Here is a 21,923-nt window from a genome sequence, read left to right on the forward strand (position 1 = left end):
AACCCAATCATCCCCGTAAACGTGGTGTGGACCCTCTCCAAGGCCGGCAAGTCCATCCTCAGATGCGTGGGGCCAAAGCTGCGGCGATACTGCAATCCTGCCTCTCCCCTTTTCACAGATCAGCTACTGGGAGCATCAGAGCACCGGGCGACACCACCAGGTCTTTCACGGGGACCACAACCACGCCCTCATCAAAGAGCTCAAACCTTACACCACGTACGACCTGGAGGTGAGGGTGTTCAACAGCAAAGGGGAATCTCCCCTCAACGTCACTCCGTACCAGTTCATCACCCCTGAGGGAGGTAAGCACATACGTGATTAGAATTAGGCCATTCAGCCCATCCTCCCCCATCCAATCATGGCTGATCTATCTCTCCCTCTCAACCCCATTCTCCTGCCTTCTCCCCATAACCCCTGACACCCGTACTAATCAACAATCTATCCATCTCTGCTTTTAAACATACATCGACTTTTGGCCTCCACAGCCTTCTGCAGCAATGAATTCCACAGATTCACCACCCTCTGACTAAAGAAATTCCTCCTTATCTCCTTCCTAAAGGAACGTCTTTAATTCTGAGGCTGTGCCCTCTGGTCCTAGACTCTCCCACTGGTGGAAACTCCTCTCCACATCCACTCCATCTGGGCCTTTCACTATTCTGTACGTTTCAATGAGGTCCCCCCTCGTCCTTCTAAACTCCAGCGAGTACAGGCCCAGTGCTGACAAATGCTCATGATAGGTTAACCCACTCGTTCCTGGGATGGTTCTTGTAAACCTCCTCTGGACCCTCTCCAGAGCCAGCACGTCCTTCGTCAGATATGAGGCCTCCCCCCGTCATGTATTGCCAGGGTTACACTGAGACCCCGTTCAAAAGCACTGATACTGCTCTCTAACTAATGCTTTGTCTGTTTAGTTTTTAGGTTAGTTTAGGGATACAGAGTGCTGGAGTAACTCAGCGGGTCAGGCAGCATCTGTGGAGAACGTGGATAGGTGACGTTTCACAGAGTGCTGGAGTAACTCAGCGGGTCAGCAGCATCTGTGGAGAACATGGATAGGTGATGTTTCGGGTCAGGACCCTTCATCAGACTGAAACAACTAGATTTGAAACATCGCCCATCCATGTTCTCCACAGATGCTGCCTGACCCGCTGAGTTACTCCAGCACTCTGAAACGTCACCTATCCGTGTTCTCCACAGATGCTGCCTGACCCGCTGAGCTACACTTGCACACTGTTTGTCATCTTTTGTTCAACAGTATCTGCACTTCTTTGCTTCTACACTCCTGTATTTAACCAACTCTGTGGATGCCGTCAAGATTTCTGGTTTAAAGGCAGACTTTATTTTGAAATCGCTCTCTGATTCCCGTACTGCATTGATTGATTAATTGAAGGACACAGCGTGGACACTGGCCCTTCGGCCGACCGAGTCCACGCCAACCATCAATCACCCGGTCACACCACGCTGGTGCGGCGGTAGAGTGCTGCTGAACCGTGTTTGCAACACCGGAGACCCAGGGTTCCATCCCGACTACGGGTGCTGTCTGTACAGAGTTTGTACGTTGTCCCCGTGACCTCGTGGGTTTTCTCCGGGTGCTCCGGTTCCTCCTACACTCCAAAGACGTGCAGGTTTGTAGATTAATTGGCTCCGGTAAAATTGTAAAAACTGTCCCTAGTGGGTGGGTGAGTGTTAATGTACGTGCGGATTGCTGGTGATTTACAATGAACCTACAAACCTGTGTGTCTTTGAGATGTGGGAATAAACCGGACGGAGCATGTGGAAAAAGCCCACCCAGGTCGCGGGGAGAACGTACAAACTCCGTACAAACAGTACCGTAGTCAGGAGTCTCTGGCACTGTGAGTCAACAACTCTACTGCTGTGCCACCGTGCCACCCCTAAAGTGCTGAAGTAAAGTACTCTCTATGTCTGGATAATGTGGATAAATGTGAGGTTATCACTTTGGCGGCAAGACAGGAAAGCAGACTATTATCTGAATCGTGGGCCGATTGGAAGAAGGGGAGATGCAACGAGACCTGGGTGTCGTGGTACACCAGTCATTGAAGTAGGCATGCAGGTGCAGCAGGCAGTGAAGAAAGCCAATGGTATGTTGGCATTCATAGCAAGGGGATTTGAGTTAGGAACAGGGAGGTTCTGCTGCAGTTGTACAGGGCTTTGGTGAGACCGCACCTGGAGTATTGTGTACAGTTTTGTCTCCTAATCTGAGGAAAGACATTCTTGCCATAGAGGGAGTACAGAGAAGGTTCACCAGATTGATCCCTGGGATGGCAGGACTTTCATATGAAGAAAGACTGGATAGACTCGGCTTGTACTCGCTGGAATTTAGAAGATTGAGGGGGGATCTTATAGAAACTTACAAAATTCTTAAGGGGTTGGACAGGCTAGATGCAGGAAGATTGTTCCCGATGTTGGGGAAGTCCAGAACCAGGGGTCACAGTTTAAGGATAAAGGGGAAGTCTTTTAGGACCGAGATGAGAACGTTTTTTTTCACACAGAGAGTGGTGAATCTGTGGAATTCTCTGCCACAGAAGGTAGTTGAGGCCAGTTCATTGGCTATATTTAAGAGGGAGTTAGATATGGCCCTTGTGGCTAAAGGGATCAGGGGGTATGGAGAGAAGGCACAGGTTACTGAGTTGGATAATCAGCCATGATCATATTGAATGGCGGTGCGTACAGGCTCGAAGGGCCGAATGGCCTACTCCTGCACCTATTTTCTATGTTTCTATGTCTGTCTGTCTCTCTCTCTCTCCTGCACTCGTTCACCTTGGACTTTTAATTTTACTGCCTCATTCCCCCCACCCCTCTGCTTACTCGGCATGTGTGACGTGTTCACTCCCTCCTTGTCCCCACATACAGTGCCCAGTAAACCCACCCTGCTGCAGCTGGAGTTACTGAAGGACACCGAGGTGACTGCGTCCTGGCACCCACCCAGACAGCCCAATGGGATCATCACTGGATACGTGCTGCACTACCAACAGAGTAGGTGTCTAACGCAAGACCCCACGCCTACTCAAACCCTGCCCTTGGGACGGTGCGGAGGGAGGGAGCTTCACTCTGTGTGTGTCTGGCCCCGGGAGTGTGTAATGGGACGGGACGGTGGGGAGGGAGGGAGCTTCACTCTGTGTGTGTCTGAGCTCGCCCAGGTTCCTGTCCTCGTCCTGCTGTGCGGTGCGTTTGTGGGAGGCTGGGGTGGGGACAGGGCTTGGACAGTTCGCCCGGGTTCCTGTCCTCGTCCTGCTGTGCGGTGCGGTGCGTTTGTGGGAGGCTGGGGTGGGGACAGGGCTCGGACAGTTTGCCCAGGTTCCTGTCCCGTGCTGCGGTGCGGTGCGTTTGTGGGAGGCTGGGGTGGGGACAGGGCTCGGACAGTTTGCCCAGGTTCCTGTCCCGTGCTGCGGTGCGGTGCGTTTGCGAGAGGCTGGGGTGGGGACAGGGCTCGGACAGTTTGCCCAGGTTCCTGTCCTCGTCCTGCTGTGCGGTGCGGTGTGGGAGGCTGGGGTGGGGACAGGGCTCGGACAGTTTGCCCGGGTTCCTGTCCTCGTCCTGTGTGCGGTGCGGTGCGTTTGCGAGAGGCTGGGGTGGGGACAGGGCTCGGACAGTTTGCCCAGGTTCCTGTCCCGTGCTGCGGTGCGGTGCGTTTGTGGGAGGCTGGGGTGGGGACAGGGCTCGGACAGTTTGCCCAGGTTCCTGTCCCGTGCTGCGGTGCGGTGCGTTTGTGGGAGGCTGGGGTGGGGACAGGGCTCGGACAGTTTGCCCAGGTTCCTGTCCCGTGCTGCCGTGCGGTGCGTTCGCGTTTGTGTTTGTGTTTGCCGAGAGGCTGGTGTGACCTGCAGCGTGCCTTGTGGTTTTGCCCGGACAGTTAACGGGACGGTGAGCAGCCCCCTGAGAGAGCAGATCGTCCCGTCCCCGGACACATCCAGGCTGACCGTGCACGACCTCCAGCCGCACGCGTTCTACCACTTCCACGTGCTGGCGGAAACCGTGGCAGGCAGGGGCCCCGCTGCCAGCAGAGATATCTTCACCAGCCAAGAGGGAGGTGAGTGAGTGGAGACGATCGGCCCCTTCCCCTCACGGTCACGGCCGTTTCACCTTCAACAGTCACGTTCTCACTGGCAGCAGCCTAACCAGCCTGTCGATGCATGAGGCACACTTGCTGCAGCCTAACCAGCCTGTCAATGCATGGCACACACTTGCAGCAGCCTAACCAGCCTGTCAATGCATGACACACACACTTGCAGCAGCCTAACCAGCCCGTCGATGCATGAGACACACTTGCAGCAGCCTAACCAGCCCGTCAATGCATGGCACACACTTGCTGCAGCCTAACCAGCCCGTCGATGCATGAGACAAACTTGCTGCAGCCTAACCAGCCCGTCGATGCATGGCACACACTTGCTGCAGCCTAACCAGCTTGTCATAGCATGAGACACACTTACAGCAGCCTGTAGATGCAGGAAACACTCATCCTTGGAGCGCAGCGTAGGTTCACCAGGTTAATTCCCGGGATGGCGGGACTGACAAATGGTAGAAACATAGAAAAATAGCTGCAGGAGGAGGCCATTTGGCCCTTCGAGTCAGCACCGCCATTCAATATGATCATGGCTGATCATCCACAATCAGTACCCCATTCCTGCTTTCTCCCCATATTCCGTTAGCCCTAAGAGCTAAATCTAACTCTCTCTTGAAAACATCCAGTGATTTGGCCTCCACTGCCCTCTGTGGCAGAGAATCCCACACATTCACAACTTTCTGGGTGAAAAAGGGTTTTCCTCATCTCAGTCCTAAATGGCCGACCCCTTATTCTTAAACTGTGTTCTGGACTCCCCCAACATCGGGAACATTTTTTCCCGTATCTACCCTGTCGCTTAAGAATTTTATATGTTTCCATAGGATTCCCTCTCATCCTTCGAAATTGCAGTGAATACAAGCCCAGTTGCTCCATCCTTTCATCTCTTTGCAAATCCACGCTCTGTGAGAGGTGGGCAACCGGCTGCTCTCTGTCGCAGCTGCCCTCACTGCCAGTCATCCTATAAGTGGCACAGTGGTAGAGCTGCTGCCTCACAGCGCCAGAGACCCAGGTTCCATCCTGTCCACGGGTGCTGTCTGCAAGGAGTTTGTACATTCTCCCTGTGACCGCGTGGGTTTTCTCCGGTTGCTCTGGTTTCCTCCTACATCTCAAAGACGTGCAGGTTTTAGGTTCATTGGCTTCATTAAAAATATTGTCTTAATTGTCCCCAGTGCGTAGGATAGTGTTAGTGTAAGGGACTCGGTCAGCCCAAGGTCCTGTATCCACGCTGGATCTCTAAAGTCTAAAGTGTGGAGCCTGCATGTTCTCCCTGTGACAGTGTGCGTTCCCTCCCACATCCCAAAGACACGCGGGTTTATAGATTTATAGGTTTATAGATCAGTCTGAAGAAGGGTCTCGACCAGAAACGTCACCCATTCCTACTCTCCCGAGATGCTGCCTGACCTGCTGAGTTACTCCAGCATTTTGTGAATAAATACCTTCGGGTTTATAGATTAATTGGCTTCTGTAAATCGCCTCCTCGGGAGATGAGAAAGAGGGATAACATAGACCCAGTGTGAGTGGGGTGATCGCTGGTGGGCATGGAGTTACATTTAGAGATTTAGATTTAGAGATACAGCGCAGAAACAGGCCCTTCGGCCCACCGGGTCCGCGCCGACCAGCGATCCCCGCACACTAACACTATCCTACACCCACTAGGGACAATTTTCTTTTACATTTGCCCAGCCAATTAACCTACATTCCTGTACGTCTTTGGAGTGTGGGAGGAAACTGAAGATCTCGGAGAAAACCCACGCAGGTCACGGGGACAATAGACATCAGACAATAAGTGCAGGAGGAGGCCATTCGGCCCTTCGAGCCAGCACTGCCATTCAATGTGATCATGGTTGATCATTCTCAATCAGTACCCCGTTCCTGCCTTCTCCCCATACCCCCTGACTCCGCTATCCTTAAGAGCTCTATCCAGCTCTCTCTTGAATGCATTCAGAGAATTGGCCTCCACTGCCTTCTGAGGCAGAGAATTCCACAGATTCACAACTCTCTGACTGAAAAAGTTTTTCCTCATCTCCGTTCTAAATGGCCGACCCCTTATTCTTAAACTGTAGCCCCTTGTTCTGGACTCCCCCAACATTGGGAACATGTTTCCTGCCTCTAACGTGTCCAACCCCTTAATAATCTTATACGTTTCGATAAGATCTCCTCTCATCCTTCTAAATTCCAGCGTATACAAGCCTAGTCATTCCAGTCTTTCAACATACGACAGTCCCGCCATTCCGGGAATTAACCTAGTAAACCTACGCTGCACGCCCTCAATAGCAATAGGGGAGAACGTACAAACTCCGTACAGACGGTGCCCGTAGTCAGGATGGAACCTGAGTCTCCGGCGCTGCCTTCGCTGTAAGGCAGCAACTCTGCCGCTGCCCCACCGTGCAGTCGATGGGCCAGAGGGTCTGTCTCCACACAGTATCTCTAAACCACACTAAAGCCACTGAACTCTCTCTCCTGCCTGTTACAGAGCCCAGAGTGCTGAAGAACATCAGCCACTTGATGGGCGACACGCACACCAACTTCAGTTGGATCGGGCTGGATGGACACCGGGTCACCGAGCTCCTGATCCAGTACATGAGCAAAACTGGTGAGTTCCTGCCTCTGCCCGTCAGCCATCCCCTCTCAGAGAGCGGCTGCCTCATGGGTCCAGCAACATCCACTCTGCTGATGGATCCTCCACCTGTAACGATCACGCCTCATCTCCCCACACAGGCTGCATGATTTCTCCCAGAATGGGGCAGTGAGGGTGAGGGGGGGGGTGAGGGTGAGGGGGGGTGAGGGTGAGGGAGGATGGGGCAGTGAGGGTGAGGGGGGTTGAGGGTGAGAGGGTGAGGGGGGTGAGGGTGAGGGGGGTATGGGTGAGGGGGTGAGGGTGAGGGGGTGACGGTGAGGGGGCGGTGAGGGTGAGGGGGCGGTGAGGGTAAGGGGGCGGTGAGGATGCGCTGTGTTTTAGGAGGGATGATCTAATGGAGGTGGACAAAATCATGAGGGGAATAGATCAGTTAAACACACAGTCCCTTGCCAGTGTTGGGGAATCGAGAACCAGAGGAAGCAAGTTTGAGATGAGGGGGAAAGATTTCATCAGAATATAAAGGGTAACGTTTCCACACAGAGGGTGGTGGGTGGATGGAACCAGCTGCCGGAGGAGGTAGTTCAGACAGGTTTAAAAAACAATTCGATAGTTACTTGGATTGGGCAGGTTTGGAGGGATATGGGCCAAACGTAGGCAGGTGGGACTAGTGTAGATGGGGCATGTTGGTCGGTGTGGGCAGGTGGGACTAGTGTAGATGGGGCATGTTGGGCGGTGTGGGCAGGTGGGACTAATGTAGATGGGGCATGTTGGTCGGCGTGGGCAGGTGGGACTAGTGTAGATGGGGCATGTTGGCCGGTGTGGGCAGGTGGGAGTAGTGTAGATGGGGCATGTTGGTCGGTGTGGGCAGGTGGGAGTAGTGTAGATGGGGCATGTTGGCCGGTGTGGGCAGGTGGGACTAGTGTAGATGGGGCATGTTGGCCGGTGTGGGCAGGTGGGACTAGTGTAGATGGGGCATGTTGGTTGGCGTGGGCAGGTGGGACTAGTGTAGATGGGGCATGTTGGTTGGTGTGGGCAGGTGGGAGTAGTGTAGATGGGGCATGTTGGCTGGTGTGGGCAGGTGGGACTAGTGTAGATGGGGCATGTTGGGCGGTGTGGGCAGGTGGGACTAGTGTAGATGGGGCATGTTGGTTGGCGTGGGCAGGTTGGGTCGAGGGGCCTGTTTCCGTGCTGTGTGACTCTGAGTTACTATTTGTTGCTTGTTTGTAGGTGATGGTGATTGGAAATACTCGAAGATAGTGAACTCCTCGCAGAACTTCTTCACGCTGGACAAGCTGCATCCGGGCACTCCGTACCACATCAGACTGTGGCAGCTCGGCCGCTTCAAGAACCTCGCCATCTGGGACCAGGAGGTTGAGACACTGGGCCCAGGTTAGCTGCAAGGGAGGGCATTGTACGCACAGTGTGGCACACAACTGCTCCCATACTCTGCCACAGACCCGGCTCAGAGCATTGGATGTAGAAGTGACAGTTACAGTTTACTTCAGGAAGGAAGTGCAGATGCTGCTTTATGCCGAAGACATACACAAAATGCAATAAATACAATAAATCAGCGGGTCAGACAGCATCTCTGGAGAAATATAAGAGACATTTGGGATCGGTCTGAAAAAATGTTCTGACCCAAATCGTCACCCATCATTGTACTCCAGAGATGCTGCCTGACCCGCTGAGTTACTCCAGCACTCTGTGAAACGTCACCTATCCATGTTCTCCACAGATGCTGCCTGACCCGCTGAGTTACTCCAGCACTCTGAAACGTCACCTATCCATGTTCCCCACAGATGCTACCTGACCTGCTGAGTTACTCCAGCACTCTGTGAAACATCACCTATCCATGTTCTCCACAGATGCTGCCTGACCCGCTGAGTTACTCCAGCATGTTGTCTGTCTTCAAGGTGATTGCGGTCAGACACGTCTGCCTCACTCCCTCCTCTGGCTGGCCGGTTTTTCACACCCTGATTACCACTGACAGACAGAATGAACACAAAGCTGTTACTGGGCTAAAAGGGAGCGAAATAATGAAAACAAGATCTGTGGAAACAATCTAATCAATGCCGAGGTTTAGATTTAGATTTTTAGATTTAGAGATACAGCGCAGAAACAGGCCCTTCGGCCCACCGGGTCCGCGCCGCCCAGCGATCCCCGCACACTAACACTATCCTACACACACTAGGGATAATTTTTACAATTGCCCAGCCAATTAACCTACAAACCAGTACGTCTTTGGAGTGTGGGAAGAAACCGACGATCTGGGAGAAAACCCACGCAGGTCACGGGGAGAACGTACAAACTCCGTACAGACGGCGCCCGTAGTCAGGATCGAACCTGAGTCTCCGGCGCTGCATTCGCTGTAAGGCAGCAACTCTACCGCTGCGCCACCGTGCCGTCTGTAAAGTCTTTGGGCAGAGGGGAGTGGGTAGATCAGAGGCTGATTTTTAATTTTTTTTTAATTAATAGGTGCAGGAGGAGGCCATTCGGCCCTTCGAGCCTGTGCGCACCACCATTCAATGTGATCATGGCTGATCATTCTCAATCAGTACCCCGTTCCTGCCTTCTCCCCATACCCCCTGACTCCACTATCCTTAAGAGCTCTATCTAGCTCTCTCTTGAATGCATTCAGAGAATTGGCCTCCACTGCCTTCTGAGGCAGAGAATTCCACAGATTCACAACTCTCTGACTGGAAAAGTTTTTCCTCATCTCCGTTCTAAATGGCCGACCCCTTATTCTTAAACTGTGGCCCCTTGTTCTGGACTCCCCCATACAAGCCTAGTCGCTCCAGTCTTTGAACATATGACAGTCCCGCCATTCCGGGAATTAACCTAGTAAACCTACGCTGCACGCCCTCAATAGCAAGAATATCCTTCCTCAAATTTGCCTGCACGTTCCGGGAGCCTGGTTTAGAGGATTATATAAATGCGTACCTGCGCTCCTAGACCCCTCTGCTCCATAACACTCCCTGTCTACCTGTGACGCCACTTTCAGGGTTTATTGTGGGGTTTTGGAGAGGATGCTGGGTTTGGGAGGGGCAGGTCGCGACCCGGGCCTGACTCTCTCTCTCTCTCTCTCTCTCTCTCTCACACTTTCTCTCTCTCTCTCTCTCCGCTGCGGCCGCCATTAGCCGTCAGTGTGCTGGACAACGGCATCGCCACGCAGGGCTGGTTCATCGGCCTCATCAGCGCCATCGTGCTGCTTGTGCTGATCCTACTCATCATCTGCTTCATCAAGAGAAACAAAGGAGGCAAGTACTCAGGTACGCAGCACAGTGGCACCGCGACTGACCCCCCCCTCCCCCTCCCCCTCCCCCTCCCCCTCCCCCCCCCCCACACCAACCCGGTCCAGCTCAGTGTCAGCACTACTCAACCCCCTGTCTGGCTGCCAAACCCCCCTCCCCCCCCAGGTACAGAGCACAGTATCACTGCTACCAACCCCCCTCCCCCACCCTCAAGATCGGAGCACAGTGTCAATGCCACTGATCCCCCTCCCCGACCCTAATCCCCTCCTGTTTCTCTCCTCGCCCCCCCCCCCCCCCACTCTTCCTCCGCTCCTCTCTCCGCCCCACCTCTCTCTCACCCTGTGTCACTCTATCTATCCCCCTCGCGTCTCTGTGTCCACACCCCGTCATTCTCCCTGTCTCGGGATCCCCGTGGCCCTCTCCCTCTCGCCTTCTTTGCCAACCTGCATGCCCTGTCTGCGAGTTCCCAACCTCCTGACCTCTCTGTGCCTCGTCCCTTGTCCCCCGGTTACCGACGCTGCCTCTCCCATGCTCTCCCACTCGTTTCCCTGACGCCCCGGTCTCTCATTGCCTCCCTCTGGTTTCCTGACCCCTCAGTCTCTCGGTCTCTCATTGCCTCCCTCTGGTTCCGTGAGCCCTCAGTCTCTCGGTCTCTCATTGCCTCTCCCTCTGGTTTCCGTGAGCCCCAGGTTACTGACTGCCTCTCCCTTCCCCCCATGCCCTGCAGTGAAGGATAAGGAGGATGCGCACGTGGACTCTGAGGCCCGGCCCATGAAGGATGAGACCTTCGGAGAGTACAGGTGAGAGCGTTGGCGGTGACTGGTTCCACCCGCCGCCAGTGCGAGGCGGGAATGCTGCAGCAATCTGCCCGTCTACCCGCAGACCACTGGCGCATCAGGGCCTGCAGCAGACAGCTCATGTTCATCGGTGACAGGAACAGAATCAGGCCATTCAGCCCATCGTGTCTACTCCACCATTCAATCATGGCCGATCTATCTCTCCCTCCTGACCCCCATAACCCCTCACACCCGCACTAATCAAGAATCTATCTACCTCTGCCTTAAATGTATCCACTGACTTGGCCTCCAAAGCCTTCCACAGATTCACTCTGCCTTACAAACACCCACTGCCATCTGTGGCAATGACTAAAGAAACTCCTCCTCATCTCAGTTCCAAAGGTACGTCTTTTAATTCTAAGGCTGTGCCCTCTGGTCCCAGACTCTCCCACTAGTGGAAACATCCTCTCCACATACACTCTATCCAGGCCGCTCATTATTCTGTATGTTTCAATGAGGTCCCCCCCTCATTCTTCTAAACTCCAGTGGGTACAGGCCAAATAGAGCCAGACCATGGGGTGGCCCTGATGATCCAAGTGCACGCTGTCCCAGGTGCAGTGTTGAGGGTTTGCCATGCCGTGGGGTACGCTGTGCCGCCCAACATGCCCCATCTACACTAGTCCCACCCGCCCACACCGACCAACATGCCCCATCTACACTAGTCCCACCCGCCCACACCGACCAACATGCCCCATCTACACTAGTCCCACCTGCCCACACCGCCCAACATGCCCCATCTACACTAGTCCCACCTATCCACACCGACCAACATGCCCCATCTACACTAGTCCCACCTGCCCACACCACCCAACATGCCCCATCTACACTAGTCCCACCTGCCCACACCGACCAACATGCCCCATCTACACTAGTCCCACCTGCCCACACAGGCCAACATGCCCCATCTACACTAGTCCCACCTGCCTGCGTTTGGCCCATATCCCTTTAAACCTATCCTAACCCTTGTACCTGTCTAAATATTTCTTAAACGTTCCGATATCCTTGCCTCAACTACTGCTATCAGCAGCTCATTCCATACACCTACCACCCTTTGTGTAAAAAAAGTTACCTCTCAGGTTTCTATTAAATCTTTCCCCTCTAACTTTAAACTGTGTCCTCTGGTCCTTGATTCCCCAACTCTGGGCAAAAGGTTTGTGCATTTACCTGCTCTATTCCTCCTGTGATTTTATACACCTGTCATTGCCCCTCATCCTCCTGCGCTCCAAGGAATAATGTCCTTGCCTGCCCAACCTCTCTCTGTAGCCTAATCCCTCGAGTCCTGGCAACGTCCTCGTAAATCTTCTCTGGACCCTTTGCAGCTTGACAACATCGTTCCGATAGCATGGTGAACAAAACTGAACACAACACTCCAAATGTGACCTCACCTATGTCTTGTACAACTGTAACATGACCTCCCAACTTCTATAGATGGACACAGTCCAGGAGGAACTTGGTGGGCCAGGCAGCATCTCTGGAGAAAATGGAGGGTGATGTTTCGGTTCAGAACTTTGTACGTTCTCCCTGTGACTGCGTGGGTTTTCTCTGGGTGCTCTGCTTTCCTCCCACGATGTTAATTGGCCCTCTTTATATTGTAGATTGTCCCTAGTGTGTAGGATAGTGCTAGTGTACGGGGAATCGCTGGTCGGTGCCAACTCGTTTGGCTGAAGGACCTGTTTCCGCGCTGTATCTCTAAAGTCTGAAGAAGGGCCCCGACCCGAAATGTCACCCATCCATTTTTTCCAGAGATGCTGCCTGACCCGCTGAGTTACTCCAGCACTTTGTGTCAATCTTTGGTCGAAACCAGCATCTGCAGTTCTTTGTGTTTACATTGAGCTTTCACTGGCTGGCAGGCTGGGGCTGCTGTGGTGTTGCAAGGTGTCGGTCTCTGGCCCCACTCACCAGCTGCTCCCACCCTCTGCTCCCAGCGGCCAGGCAAGACCCCCTCTCTCAGTGCTAACCGCTTCTCTCTCCTTCCCTTCATGCTTGCTGCTGCTGATAGGTCCCTGGAGAGGTAAGGCAATGTGCCCTCTCCTCACTCCCAGCCCTGCGTGTGTGTGTGTGTGTGTGTGCGTGCGTGCGTGCGTACGTGCATGTGTGTGCGTGTGCGTGACCCAGTGCCCCTCGGCTGCACTGGCAACCAGGCAGTGTACCTAGAGTGGTGGTCAGAGAGCTCAGAGCAAGGCCGGGTGTCCCACTGTGGTGTTTAGATCAGATTAGTTTATTGTCACGAGCACCTCTGTACAGTGGAAAGCTTTTTGTTGTGCGCTAGTGGGAAGACTACACATAATTACAGTTGAGCCGTCTACAAGTGTACAGATGCAGGATAAAGGGAATAGCGTTTAGTGCAAGACAGTCTGTGGGTCTACATTGAGGTGGATGGGAAGTCGGGACCGCTGCCTAGTTGGTGAGAGGACGGGAGGTTTCTAGCCCCTGTGGGTGGGGTGGGGACGGAGGGGGGATGGGGAGAGGGGAGGTGGGTGTGTGGAACCCACTACAGCTCGCACACAGTCAGAGCCGCAAGACTGGCACATCATTAACCACGAGTGTGGAAGTAAAGAGATGACAGGTCTGCAGCAGAGAGCACTATGGATGCATGGGTTTACCAACTGCATCGAGCTGCCCGCAGGATAGAGAGTAAAACAAACGGCGTCAGAAACGCCAGGATACGCAGCATTTAAGAGGCTTTTGGACGGATGTGGATCATGTGCAGGCAGAGAGGATTGGTTTAACTTGCCATCATGTGAGACTGGATAGACTCGGCTTGTACTCGCTGGAATTTAGAAGATTGAGGGGGGATCTTATAGAAGCTTACAAAATTCTTAAGGGGTTGGACAGGCTAGATGCAGGAAGATTGTTCCCGATGTTGGGGAAGTCCAGAACAAGGGGTCACAGTTTAAGGATAAGGGGGAAGTCTTTTAGGACCGAGATGAGAACGTTTTTTTTCACACAGAGTGGTGAATCTGTGGAATTCTCTGCCACAGAAGGTAGTTGAGGCCAGTTCATTGGCTATATTTAAGAGGGAGTTAGATGTGGCCCTTGTGGCTAAAGGGGTCAGGGGGTATGGAGAGAAGGCAGGTACGGGATACTGAGTTGGATGATCAGCCATGATCATATTGAATGGCGGTGTGTACAGGCTCGAAGGGCCGAATGGCCTACTCCTGCACCTATTTTCTATGTTTCTATGTTTGGCACAGACATTGTGGGCCAAAAGGCCTGTTCCTGTGCTGTACAGTTCTACGTTTATACTCAGCTGGGATAGCCAGCAGATCAGGCAGCATCCGTGGAGAGAGAAACACGGGGAAAGTGCTGGAATAATGAGCAGGTCGGGCAGCGTCTCTGGAGAAAGGAACGCAAGAAAAATGCCGTGGATTCTCAGCAGTTCAGGAGGCGTCCGTGAAGAGAGAAACACGAGGAAAGTGCTGGAATAATCAGCGTGTCAGGCAGCGTGTGTAGAGAGAGAAGCACTAGGAAGGGGACATTGGAAAACACAGGGATACCCAGCAGGTCAGGCAGCGTCCATGGAGATCAGCGTGTACTTGTATTCAGGGCGGTGTGAGAAGGGTAGAGAGAGCACAGGCTGTGAGGGTGGAGATCACAGCGAGAGAGGGCAGTGAAGGCGCAGGCACGAGCGAGCGTGTGGTGTGTGTAGGAAGGGACTACACCAAAGCTGGACACAAGGTGCTGCCGTAACTCAGCGGGACAGGCTGCATCTCTGGAGAAACCGTTCCCAGTCGAGACCCTTCTTCAGACTGAGAGTCAGGGGTATGAAAAGGTGCAAAGAACAACAGAATGAAAGGTATGCAAAGATCAAATGAATGCCAGCAAAGTTAATTAAGCAAAGGTGGAGCCCACAATGGTCCATTGTGGGCTGTGGATAAGGGGGTACGATTAGGGAAGTGAAGCAGGATGACTGGAACTAGCAGGATGACCAGGGTGGGGGAGGGATGGAGAGAGAGGCAATTGAGTGGTCAAATTAGTGGTCAGTGTTCATACCGCTGGGGCGGAAGCTGCCCAAGTAAAATACGAGGTGCTGTTCCTACAATTTGCGCTGGGCCTCACTCTGACAGTGGAGGAGGCCCAGGACAGAAAAGTCAGTGTGGGAGTGGGAGGGGGAGGTAAAGTGCTGAGCAACCGGGAGATGGCGTAGTGGAAGTGTTCAGTCAAACGATCGCCGAGCCTGCGCTTGGTCTCGCCGATATACAGGAGTCCACACCTGGAACAGTGGATACAGGAGATGAGGTTGGAGGAGGTGCAAGTGAACCTCTGCCTCACCTGAAAGGACCGTCGGGGTCCCTGGACAGAGTCGAGGGAGGAGGTATAGGGACAGGTGTTGCATCTTCTGCGGATGCAGGGGAAGGTACCTGGGGAGGGGGTGGTTTGGATGGGAAGGGATGAGTTAACCAGGGAGTTACGGAGGGAACGGTCTCTGCGGAAATTGGAAAAGGGGTGGAGATGGGAAGATGTGACTAGTGTTGGGAGCCCGTTGGAGGAGCGGTAATGGGAGGATGATGTGCTGTATGAGATATTGTGGAGACCCTAGTGAGGGCCTCTTGTATGGTGGGAGAGGGGAACCCCTGCTCCCTGAAGAATGAGAACATGTCATAACGTGTGTTGTCCACCCTCTCAGTGACAATGACCAGGAGGAGAAGCGTTTTGAGGGCAGCCAGCCGTCGCTGGAACAGCAGATCCGGCCGCTGGGCAGTGACGACAGCCTGGTGGAATACGGTGGCAGCGTAGACGTACAGTTCAACGAGGACGGCTCCTTCATCGGCCAGTACAGCGGCAAGAAGGAGGAGAAGGAGGCAGCCAGCAGCTCAGCAGGAGGCTCGGCAGTCAATGTCGACATCACCTTGGACTAGGGTATCGGCCGGGGTGGGGGGGGGGACGGGCTGGGGCCGGATGGGACGGGCTGGGGCTTGACAGGACGAGACGGGACAACACAGGCTGGGGCCAGATGGGACGGGCTGGGGCAGGACAGGACGGGGTGGGGGGGACGGGCTGGGGCAGGATGGGAAGGGCTGGGACAGGACAGGCTGGGGCCAGATGGGACGGGCTGGGGCAGGATGGGAAGGGCTGGGACAGATTGGGGTGGGACGGGGCAGGCTGGGACCAGATGGGACAGGGCGGGACGAACTGGGGCAGGCTGGGACGGGACGAATTGGACGGCTGGGACAGGACGGGGCAGGCTGGGACGAGATTGGACAGGACTGGATGGGACGGAACAGGATGGGCTGGGACGGGACGGGCTGGGACCAGATGGGATGGGACGGAACGGGATGGACTGGGACGGGACGGGACAGGATGGGGCAAGCTGGGATGGGACAGGACTGGATGGGACGGGACTGGATGGGATGGGACAGGACGGGGCAGGCTGGGATGGGACAGGACTGGACGGGGCAGGCTGGGACGGGATGGGACAGGACAGGACAGGACGGGCGTCTCCCAGCCAGCCACCCACACCAACCCAAGCCCGTTTCCCCGGGTGCTACCCTGCCGATTTGTACTTGCCAAATGTTTCTTTTTGTACTGTCGTTCCTACTGGCTGTTTCCCCCTTTCCTTTCCCTACTCTCGTCTGTTGCTTTTGAAAGGAAGGAGGTGTAATATCACTGGAAGTGCGTTGGAAGCGGGTGCTGTCGTTGGGGGAGGAGGGGGGTGATGGTGACTGGGTCTCGGGGCAGGCAGCAGAGTGGGAGGTTGGTGGGGGTGAGAGTGCCTCCTCTCTCTCTCTCTCTCTCTCTCCCCCTGCGTGCATGGAGATTGCTGGTCGTTTCAGCAGAGGACCCGTATGGCCACTGGATCTGGAATCAGAGATTGGCAATGTTCACCATGACACTCCTCCCCTCAGTGTTGATTTGGATCCGTGTAGAAGGAGCCTCACCCACCCTGTCTCAGCCGTTCCCTGGGAGTGTGTGACGGGACGTTGTAGACGTCCTCTGCTGAAATTCATTAAAACTGGAAGCCGATATGGGGGGGGAGGAGGGAGGGGGGTGTGAATTGCATGTGACAAATTTACTGCGTCTTTGCGCATGTCTTCAATGCTCTTGTGTACATATCTAACACTTTGTCTGCATTTTGTTGTGTGTCTCTTGTTGCCAACTGTGGAGCATTCTTCCTGTGTATATTTAACTGTAAATACTCTGTGTATTTCACTTTCCAATTTGTATGCACTCTCGCTTTCCACTCGAGTATTTTGGGTGATGGTTATTCTAGACTTTGTGCCCCTACTCGAGAATGTTCACACCACCAGTTCTCTTGGTTTCCAATGCAGCTCGACGCTCACCTGCAGATTCAGAAATCAGAGCTGCAGAAAGTTGGAAGTGAAATCTGGCATCAATCTCGTCTGCACCAGATTAACCACCTACCACACACTTCCTGTAGAGAACTGGTCACCAACCTGTCGCTGTGTGAGAAGAGAGGGGGGGGGGGGTCACAGACACAGAACCTGTCACGTCCCGTCATGAGTGGGAGGGGGCAACATAGAAAATAGGTGCAGGAGTTGGCCATTCGAGCCAGCACCGCCATTCAATATGATCATGGCTGATCATCCACAATCAGTAACGCGTTCCTGCTTTCCTCCCATATCCCTCGATTCCGTTAGCCCCAAGAGCTAAATCTAACTCTCTCTTGAAAGCATCCAGTGAATTGGCCTCCACTGCCCTCTGTGGCAGAGAATCCCACAGATTCCACAGTGAAAAGGTTTTCCTCATCTCAGTCCTAAATGGCTGACCCTGTATTCTTAAACTGTGTGTGGCCCCTGGTTCTGGACTCCCCCAACATCAGGAACATGTTTCCCACATCTAGCCTGTCCAATCCGCTAAGAATTTTGTGTTTCTATAAGATCCCCTCTCATCCTTCTAAATTCCAGCGAATACAAGCCCAGTCGACCCATTCTTTCACAAACACAGACCCCATCCCGTAACGGTGTGTGTGGGGGGGTCACAGGTCCCGTCACGGTGTGGGAGGGGGTCACAGACAAAGACCCCCACAATCCCAGTGATGGGTGCTGTACACAGGCCCCAGGTGACACGTGTTGAGGTGGGTGCCTGATGCCTCTCCCTGACACTGAGTGGTAGGTGCAGGGTAGGCTTGTGGCCGGATGTGAGGCTGCTGGGTGTGGACGGGATGCATTTCAATAATCATGGTTCAATTTCCCCATGTCTTGATTTCCCTGATACAAAACTGTACATTCTTACGATGTTAAATAATATACACAGTCACAAATAAACTTGGAACGCTCACTCACTCACTCCCTCCCTCTCTCTCTCTCTCCCCCCCCCCCCCCCCCCCCCCCCCCCACTCCTCTTCCCTTTCATTTCCTCCCTTGTCTTCTGTCACTGACGTCGGGCTCGTGTTGGTCATTGACTGTTGGATACAGGGCATGCTGGGCAGTAGAGGTTTGAAAGAGCTTGTCTACAGGTGAATGAGAGAAGGCCGGACAAGAAAACGATGCATCAGAATGGAGCACTTGAGTAACCAGCATTGAATGATGGTGCAGAGTTGAGTGAGCTTGTTCAAGTCAATGGGGTCATCACTGCCGGAGATCACCAGGGCAGCGTGCTGGCTCCGACCATCTTAGTCTAGTTTATTATTGTCACGTGTACCGAGGTACAGAGAAAAGCTTTTGGTGTGTGTTATCAGTCATGAAAGACAACATGATTACAATCAAACCATCCACAGTGTGCAGATACAGGATAAAGGGAAAAACATTTCGTGCAAGATAAAGTCCAGAAGGGTCTCGACCCGAAACTTCACCCATTCCTTCTCTCTAGAGATGCTGCCTGTCCCGCTGAGTTACTCCAGCAGTTTGTGTCTGTCATCAAAGTCCAATTAAAGATGGTTGAGTTTAGTGTAGTTTAGTTCAGCTTATCTTGTCTTAGATTAGTTTAGATTCAATCTAGCTAACCACAGTGTAGAGGGAGTAACGGTTAGTGAAATATAACATCCAGTAAAGTCCAATTAAGTCTGAAGGTCTCCAGTGAGGTAGATGGGAGAGGTAGTTGATGAGAGGAGGGTTCAGTTGCCTGATAACAGCTGGGAAGAAACCTGTCCCTGAATCTGGAGGTGTGCGACTTTTCACACTTCACAGGGTAAGGTGACTGTGAAAGACATGTGGCTGAAATTATGAAGACACAAGGGACTGCTGATGCTGGGATCTTCCCCAAAAACCATACAGTGCTAGATAGGATGAATGCAGTCTTTTACCCAGGGTACAGGAATCAAGAACCATAACGTGGGAGGGGTAAGATTTAATAGGAACCTGAGGGGCAACATCTGTACACAGAGGGTGGTGGGTGTATGGAACGAGCTGCCAGAGGAGGTCGTTAAGGCTGGGACTATCACAACGTTTAAAAGACATTGGACAGGACAGGTTTAGAGGGATATGGGCCAAACGTGGGCAGATGGGACAGTGTAGATGGGGCAAGTTGGGCTGAAGGGCTTGTTTCCACGGTTTATGACTGTGTTCACATGGGCCTGCCCCAGAGACCAACTACCTCTGCCGGACTCCATGACACACTTTAGCCCTGGTGTGAAGCAGCAATTAACTTACTGCCTGCTGTCAAAGCATGGTCCAGGTCGTCACACCCAGGAGCAAGAGTGGAGTCAGTGAATCAGGGTCACTGAGGGATGGGGGTGGGGCGGGGCGAGGGAGGATTAAAGCTGATGCCACCAGCTTGCTGTGGTGCGTGACTTTCACTACTCTACAAGAGGCTGAGAAAGGGCAGAATGTGTTAGGTACGTCCAACGGCATGTTGATAGTTTCAACATAGAGACTGTAGTGGACTGGTATTGGGAAACAGGTGAGTGGTGTTCATGGGAGGCACTTTGTGTACAGTTTTAAGATAATTATGAACGATAAGTCTGGACCTCTGGGGAAGGTACTAAATCACAGCATTGATGGGCTAGAGCTGGCAAGAGTAAATGGGGAGCATGTGTAAATGTGTCTGACCAGTGGGAGTCATTTAAAGATGAATTGATCGAAGTTCAGGACCTGTGTGTCCCAGTGAGCAGGATGGCAAGATACGGGAACTGTGGATGACCAGAGAGGTTGCAACTTTGGTCAAAAAAAAGCACAAGTAAAGTTTAGAAAAATGAAATGAGTCAAGGGCTTGGAGGAATCTGGAAAGAACAAGTTATTACGGCACGGTGGTTCAGCGGTAGAGTTGCTGGCTCACAGAGTCCTGGGTTCGATCCTGACTACAGGTGCTGTCTGTATGGAGTTTGTACCTTCTCCCTGTGGGGTTTCTCTGGGTTCCTCCCACATCCCAAAGAGGTACCGGCTTGTAGGTTAATTTGACTCAGTAGGCCGAAGGGACTGCTTCCTCACTGTATCTCCAAAGACTAGGTTACATAGGTTACATAGGAACATAGGTTTAAGGTGAGAGGGGAAAAATATAATAGGTACTCCAAAGACGTACAGGTTATGTAGGTTAATTGGCTGGGTAAATGTAAAAATTGTCCCTAGTGGGTGTAGGATAGTGTTAATGTACGGGGATCACTGGGCGGCACGGACTTGGAGGGCCGTAAAGGCCTGTTCCGGCTGTATAGATATGATGATATACCTGAGGGCAACATTTTTACATGGAGTGGTGGGCAAATGGAACGAGCTGCCAGAGAACTCGGACATCGGGACAGGCACGATTTAGAGGGATATGGGCCAGTCATGGGCAGGTGGGACATCTTGATCGGTGATGGGCCTGATTCTCTGCTGTGTGACTCGGACACACAGTTCTAGTCGCCACACTAAATAAGGGAGGGAGGTGAGAGAGGTGATGCTGAATACTGATGTTGAACCAGGACGGAGTGTATCAGTCACAGAGACTTGCTTTGTAACGGTTTATTATTGTCGCATGTACCCACGTACCTTTGTGTTCATAACCTTCGGCTGGTCGGCGGCCCATGCTGTATCTCTAAAATTAAACTGAGGACTACACTTTAGTTTAAGGGATGGAATCTGACAACAGCAGGAAAGAAACTGTTCCTGAGTCTCGTGGTACGTGGTGTACCTTATACCCAAAGGGAGAAGGAATGCCTGGGGTGGGAGTGCTTCTTGATTAATTGGCTGCAATGCTGTGGGGAGGAGGATGTAATGGTGCAGAAAATTACGAAGGGGAATGTCCTTTCAAACGGGGAGGGCAACCAAACAGAGAGCATTAATTTAGGGAAAAAAGATGTAGATTCTGAGGAATGCTTTCAGTTGGAAGGTTTCACAAAATGCTGGAGTAACTCAGCGGGGCAGGCAGCATCTAGGAGAGAGGGAATGGGTAATGTTTCGGGTCGAAACCCTTCTTCAGACTGAAGAAGAGTCTCGACCCGAAGCGTCACCCATTCCCTCTCTCCTAGATGCTGCCTGACCTGCTGCGTTACTCCAGCATTTTGTGATACCTCCGATTTGTAGCAGCATCTGCAGTTATTTTCCTATTCAGTTGGAAGCTGTGACACACTGCCTGAGGGGGGAGCAAAGACCCCCATTATGTTGAAGTAGGTGGCGCAGTTGCTGCCTCACAGTGCCAGAGACCCAGGTCGATCCTGACTATGGATACTGTCTGTACAGAGTTTGCACATTCTCCCTGTGACCGTGTGGGTTTTCACCGGGTGCTCCGGTTTCCTTCCACACTCCAAACATGCAGGTTTGTGGGTTAATTAGCTTCAGTGAAAATGATTAATTGTGGCCTGTGTGTTAGTGTACAGGGATCGCTGGTCAGCACAGACCTGGTGTTTTTATGATGTAAACCTTTTATGATTTTAAGTTATGCACTGCCACTCGAATTAGCGAGGTTGCAGGTTGCAGAGCCAGTGTTGCGAAATGGGGTTGCATCGATATGGATGGGCTGAAAGGCCTGTTGCTGAACTCAATGGGGTTGTGGACCCCAGGAGGGGTGGGAGCAGGAGACTGAGGGTACAGGGGTGGCGTTAACTCCACTGCGTGAATCTGGAGAGAGGAGCTGGATGATTCTGTGCGGTGGGTCGGGACGGAGTGGGTGTCCTGGGCTGGACCTGCGAGAGGATCAGGCGCAGTGTGTCGTGTTGGTGAACACGGTACCTTCCCCCCACCATGGAGTCCAGGACATCAGCACAGAGACCACCACATCAGGGTGGTCCTGACCACAGGTGGGTTCTCCCACTACCTTCCCTTCCCCCTGCTCCCTCCCTTCCCACCTACCACCCTCTTCCTTCCCCC

General features: G+C 53.1%; 1 protein-coding gene across 1 annotated transcript in view; it reads left to right on the plus strand.

The window, feature by feature from the left end:
• The window catches only part of LOC144611175 (neural cell adhesion molecule L1-like), a 55,375-nt gene extending 39,767 nt beyond the window's left edge, over window positions 1-15,608 (plus strand). Inside the window, 8 exon segments of the mRNA XM_078430229.1 lie at window positions 63-302; window positions 2,869-2,991; window positions 3,869-4,045; window positions 6,552-6,671; window positions 7,884-8,045; window positions 9,794-9,925; window positions 10,635-10,707; window positions 15,371-15,608. Of these exon segments, the coding sequence (XP_078286355.1) occupies window positions 63-302; window positions 2,869-2,991; window positions 3,869-4,045; window positions 6,552-6,671; window positions 7,884-8,045; window positions 9,794-9,925; window positions 10,635-10,707; window positions 15,371-15,602 (1,259 nt within the window). The 3' untranslated portion in view covers window positions 15,603-15,608.
• Window positions 15,609-21,923: the final 6,315 nt, after the last annotated feature.

The sequence above is a fragment of the Rhinoraja longicauda genome, chromosome 39, assembly GCF_053455715.1.
Source record: "Rhinoraja longicauda isolate Sanriku21f chromosome 39, sRhiLon1.1, whole genome shotgun sequence".
Taxonomy (NCBI): Eukaryota; Metazoa; Chordata; class Chondrichthyes; order Rajiformes; family Arhynchobatidae; genus Rhinoraja; species Rhinoraja longicauda.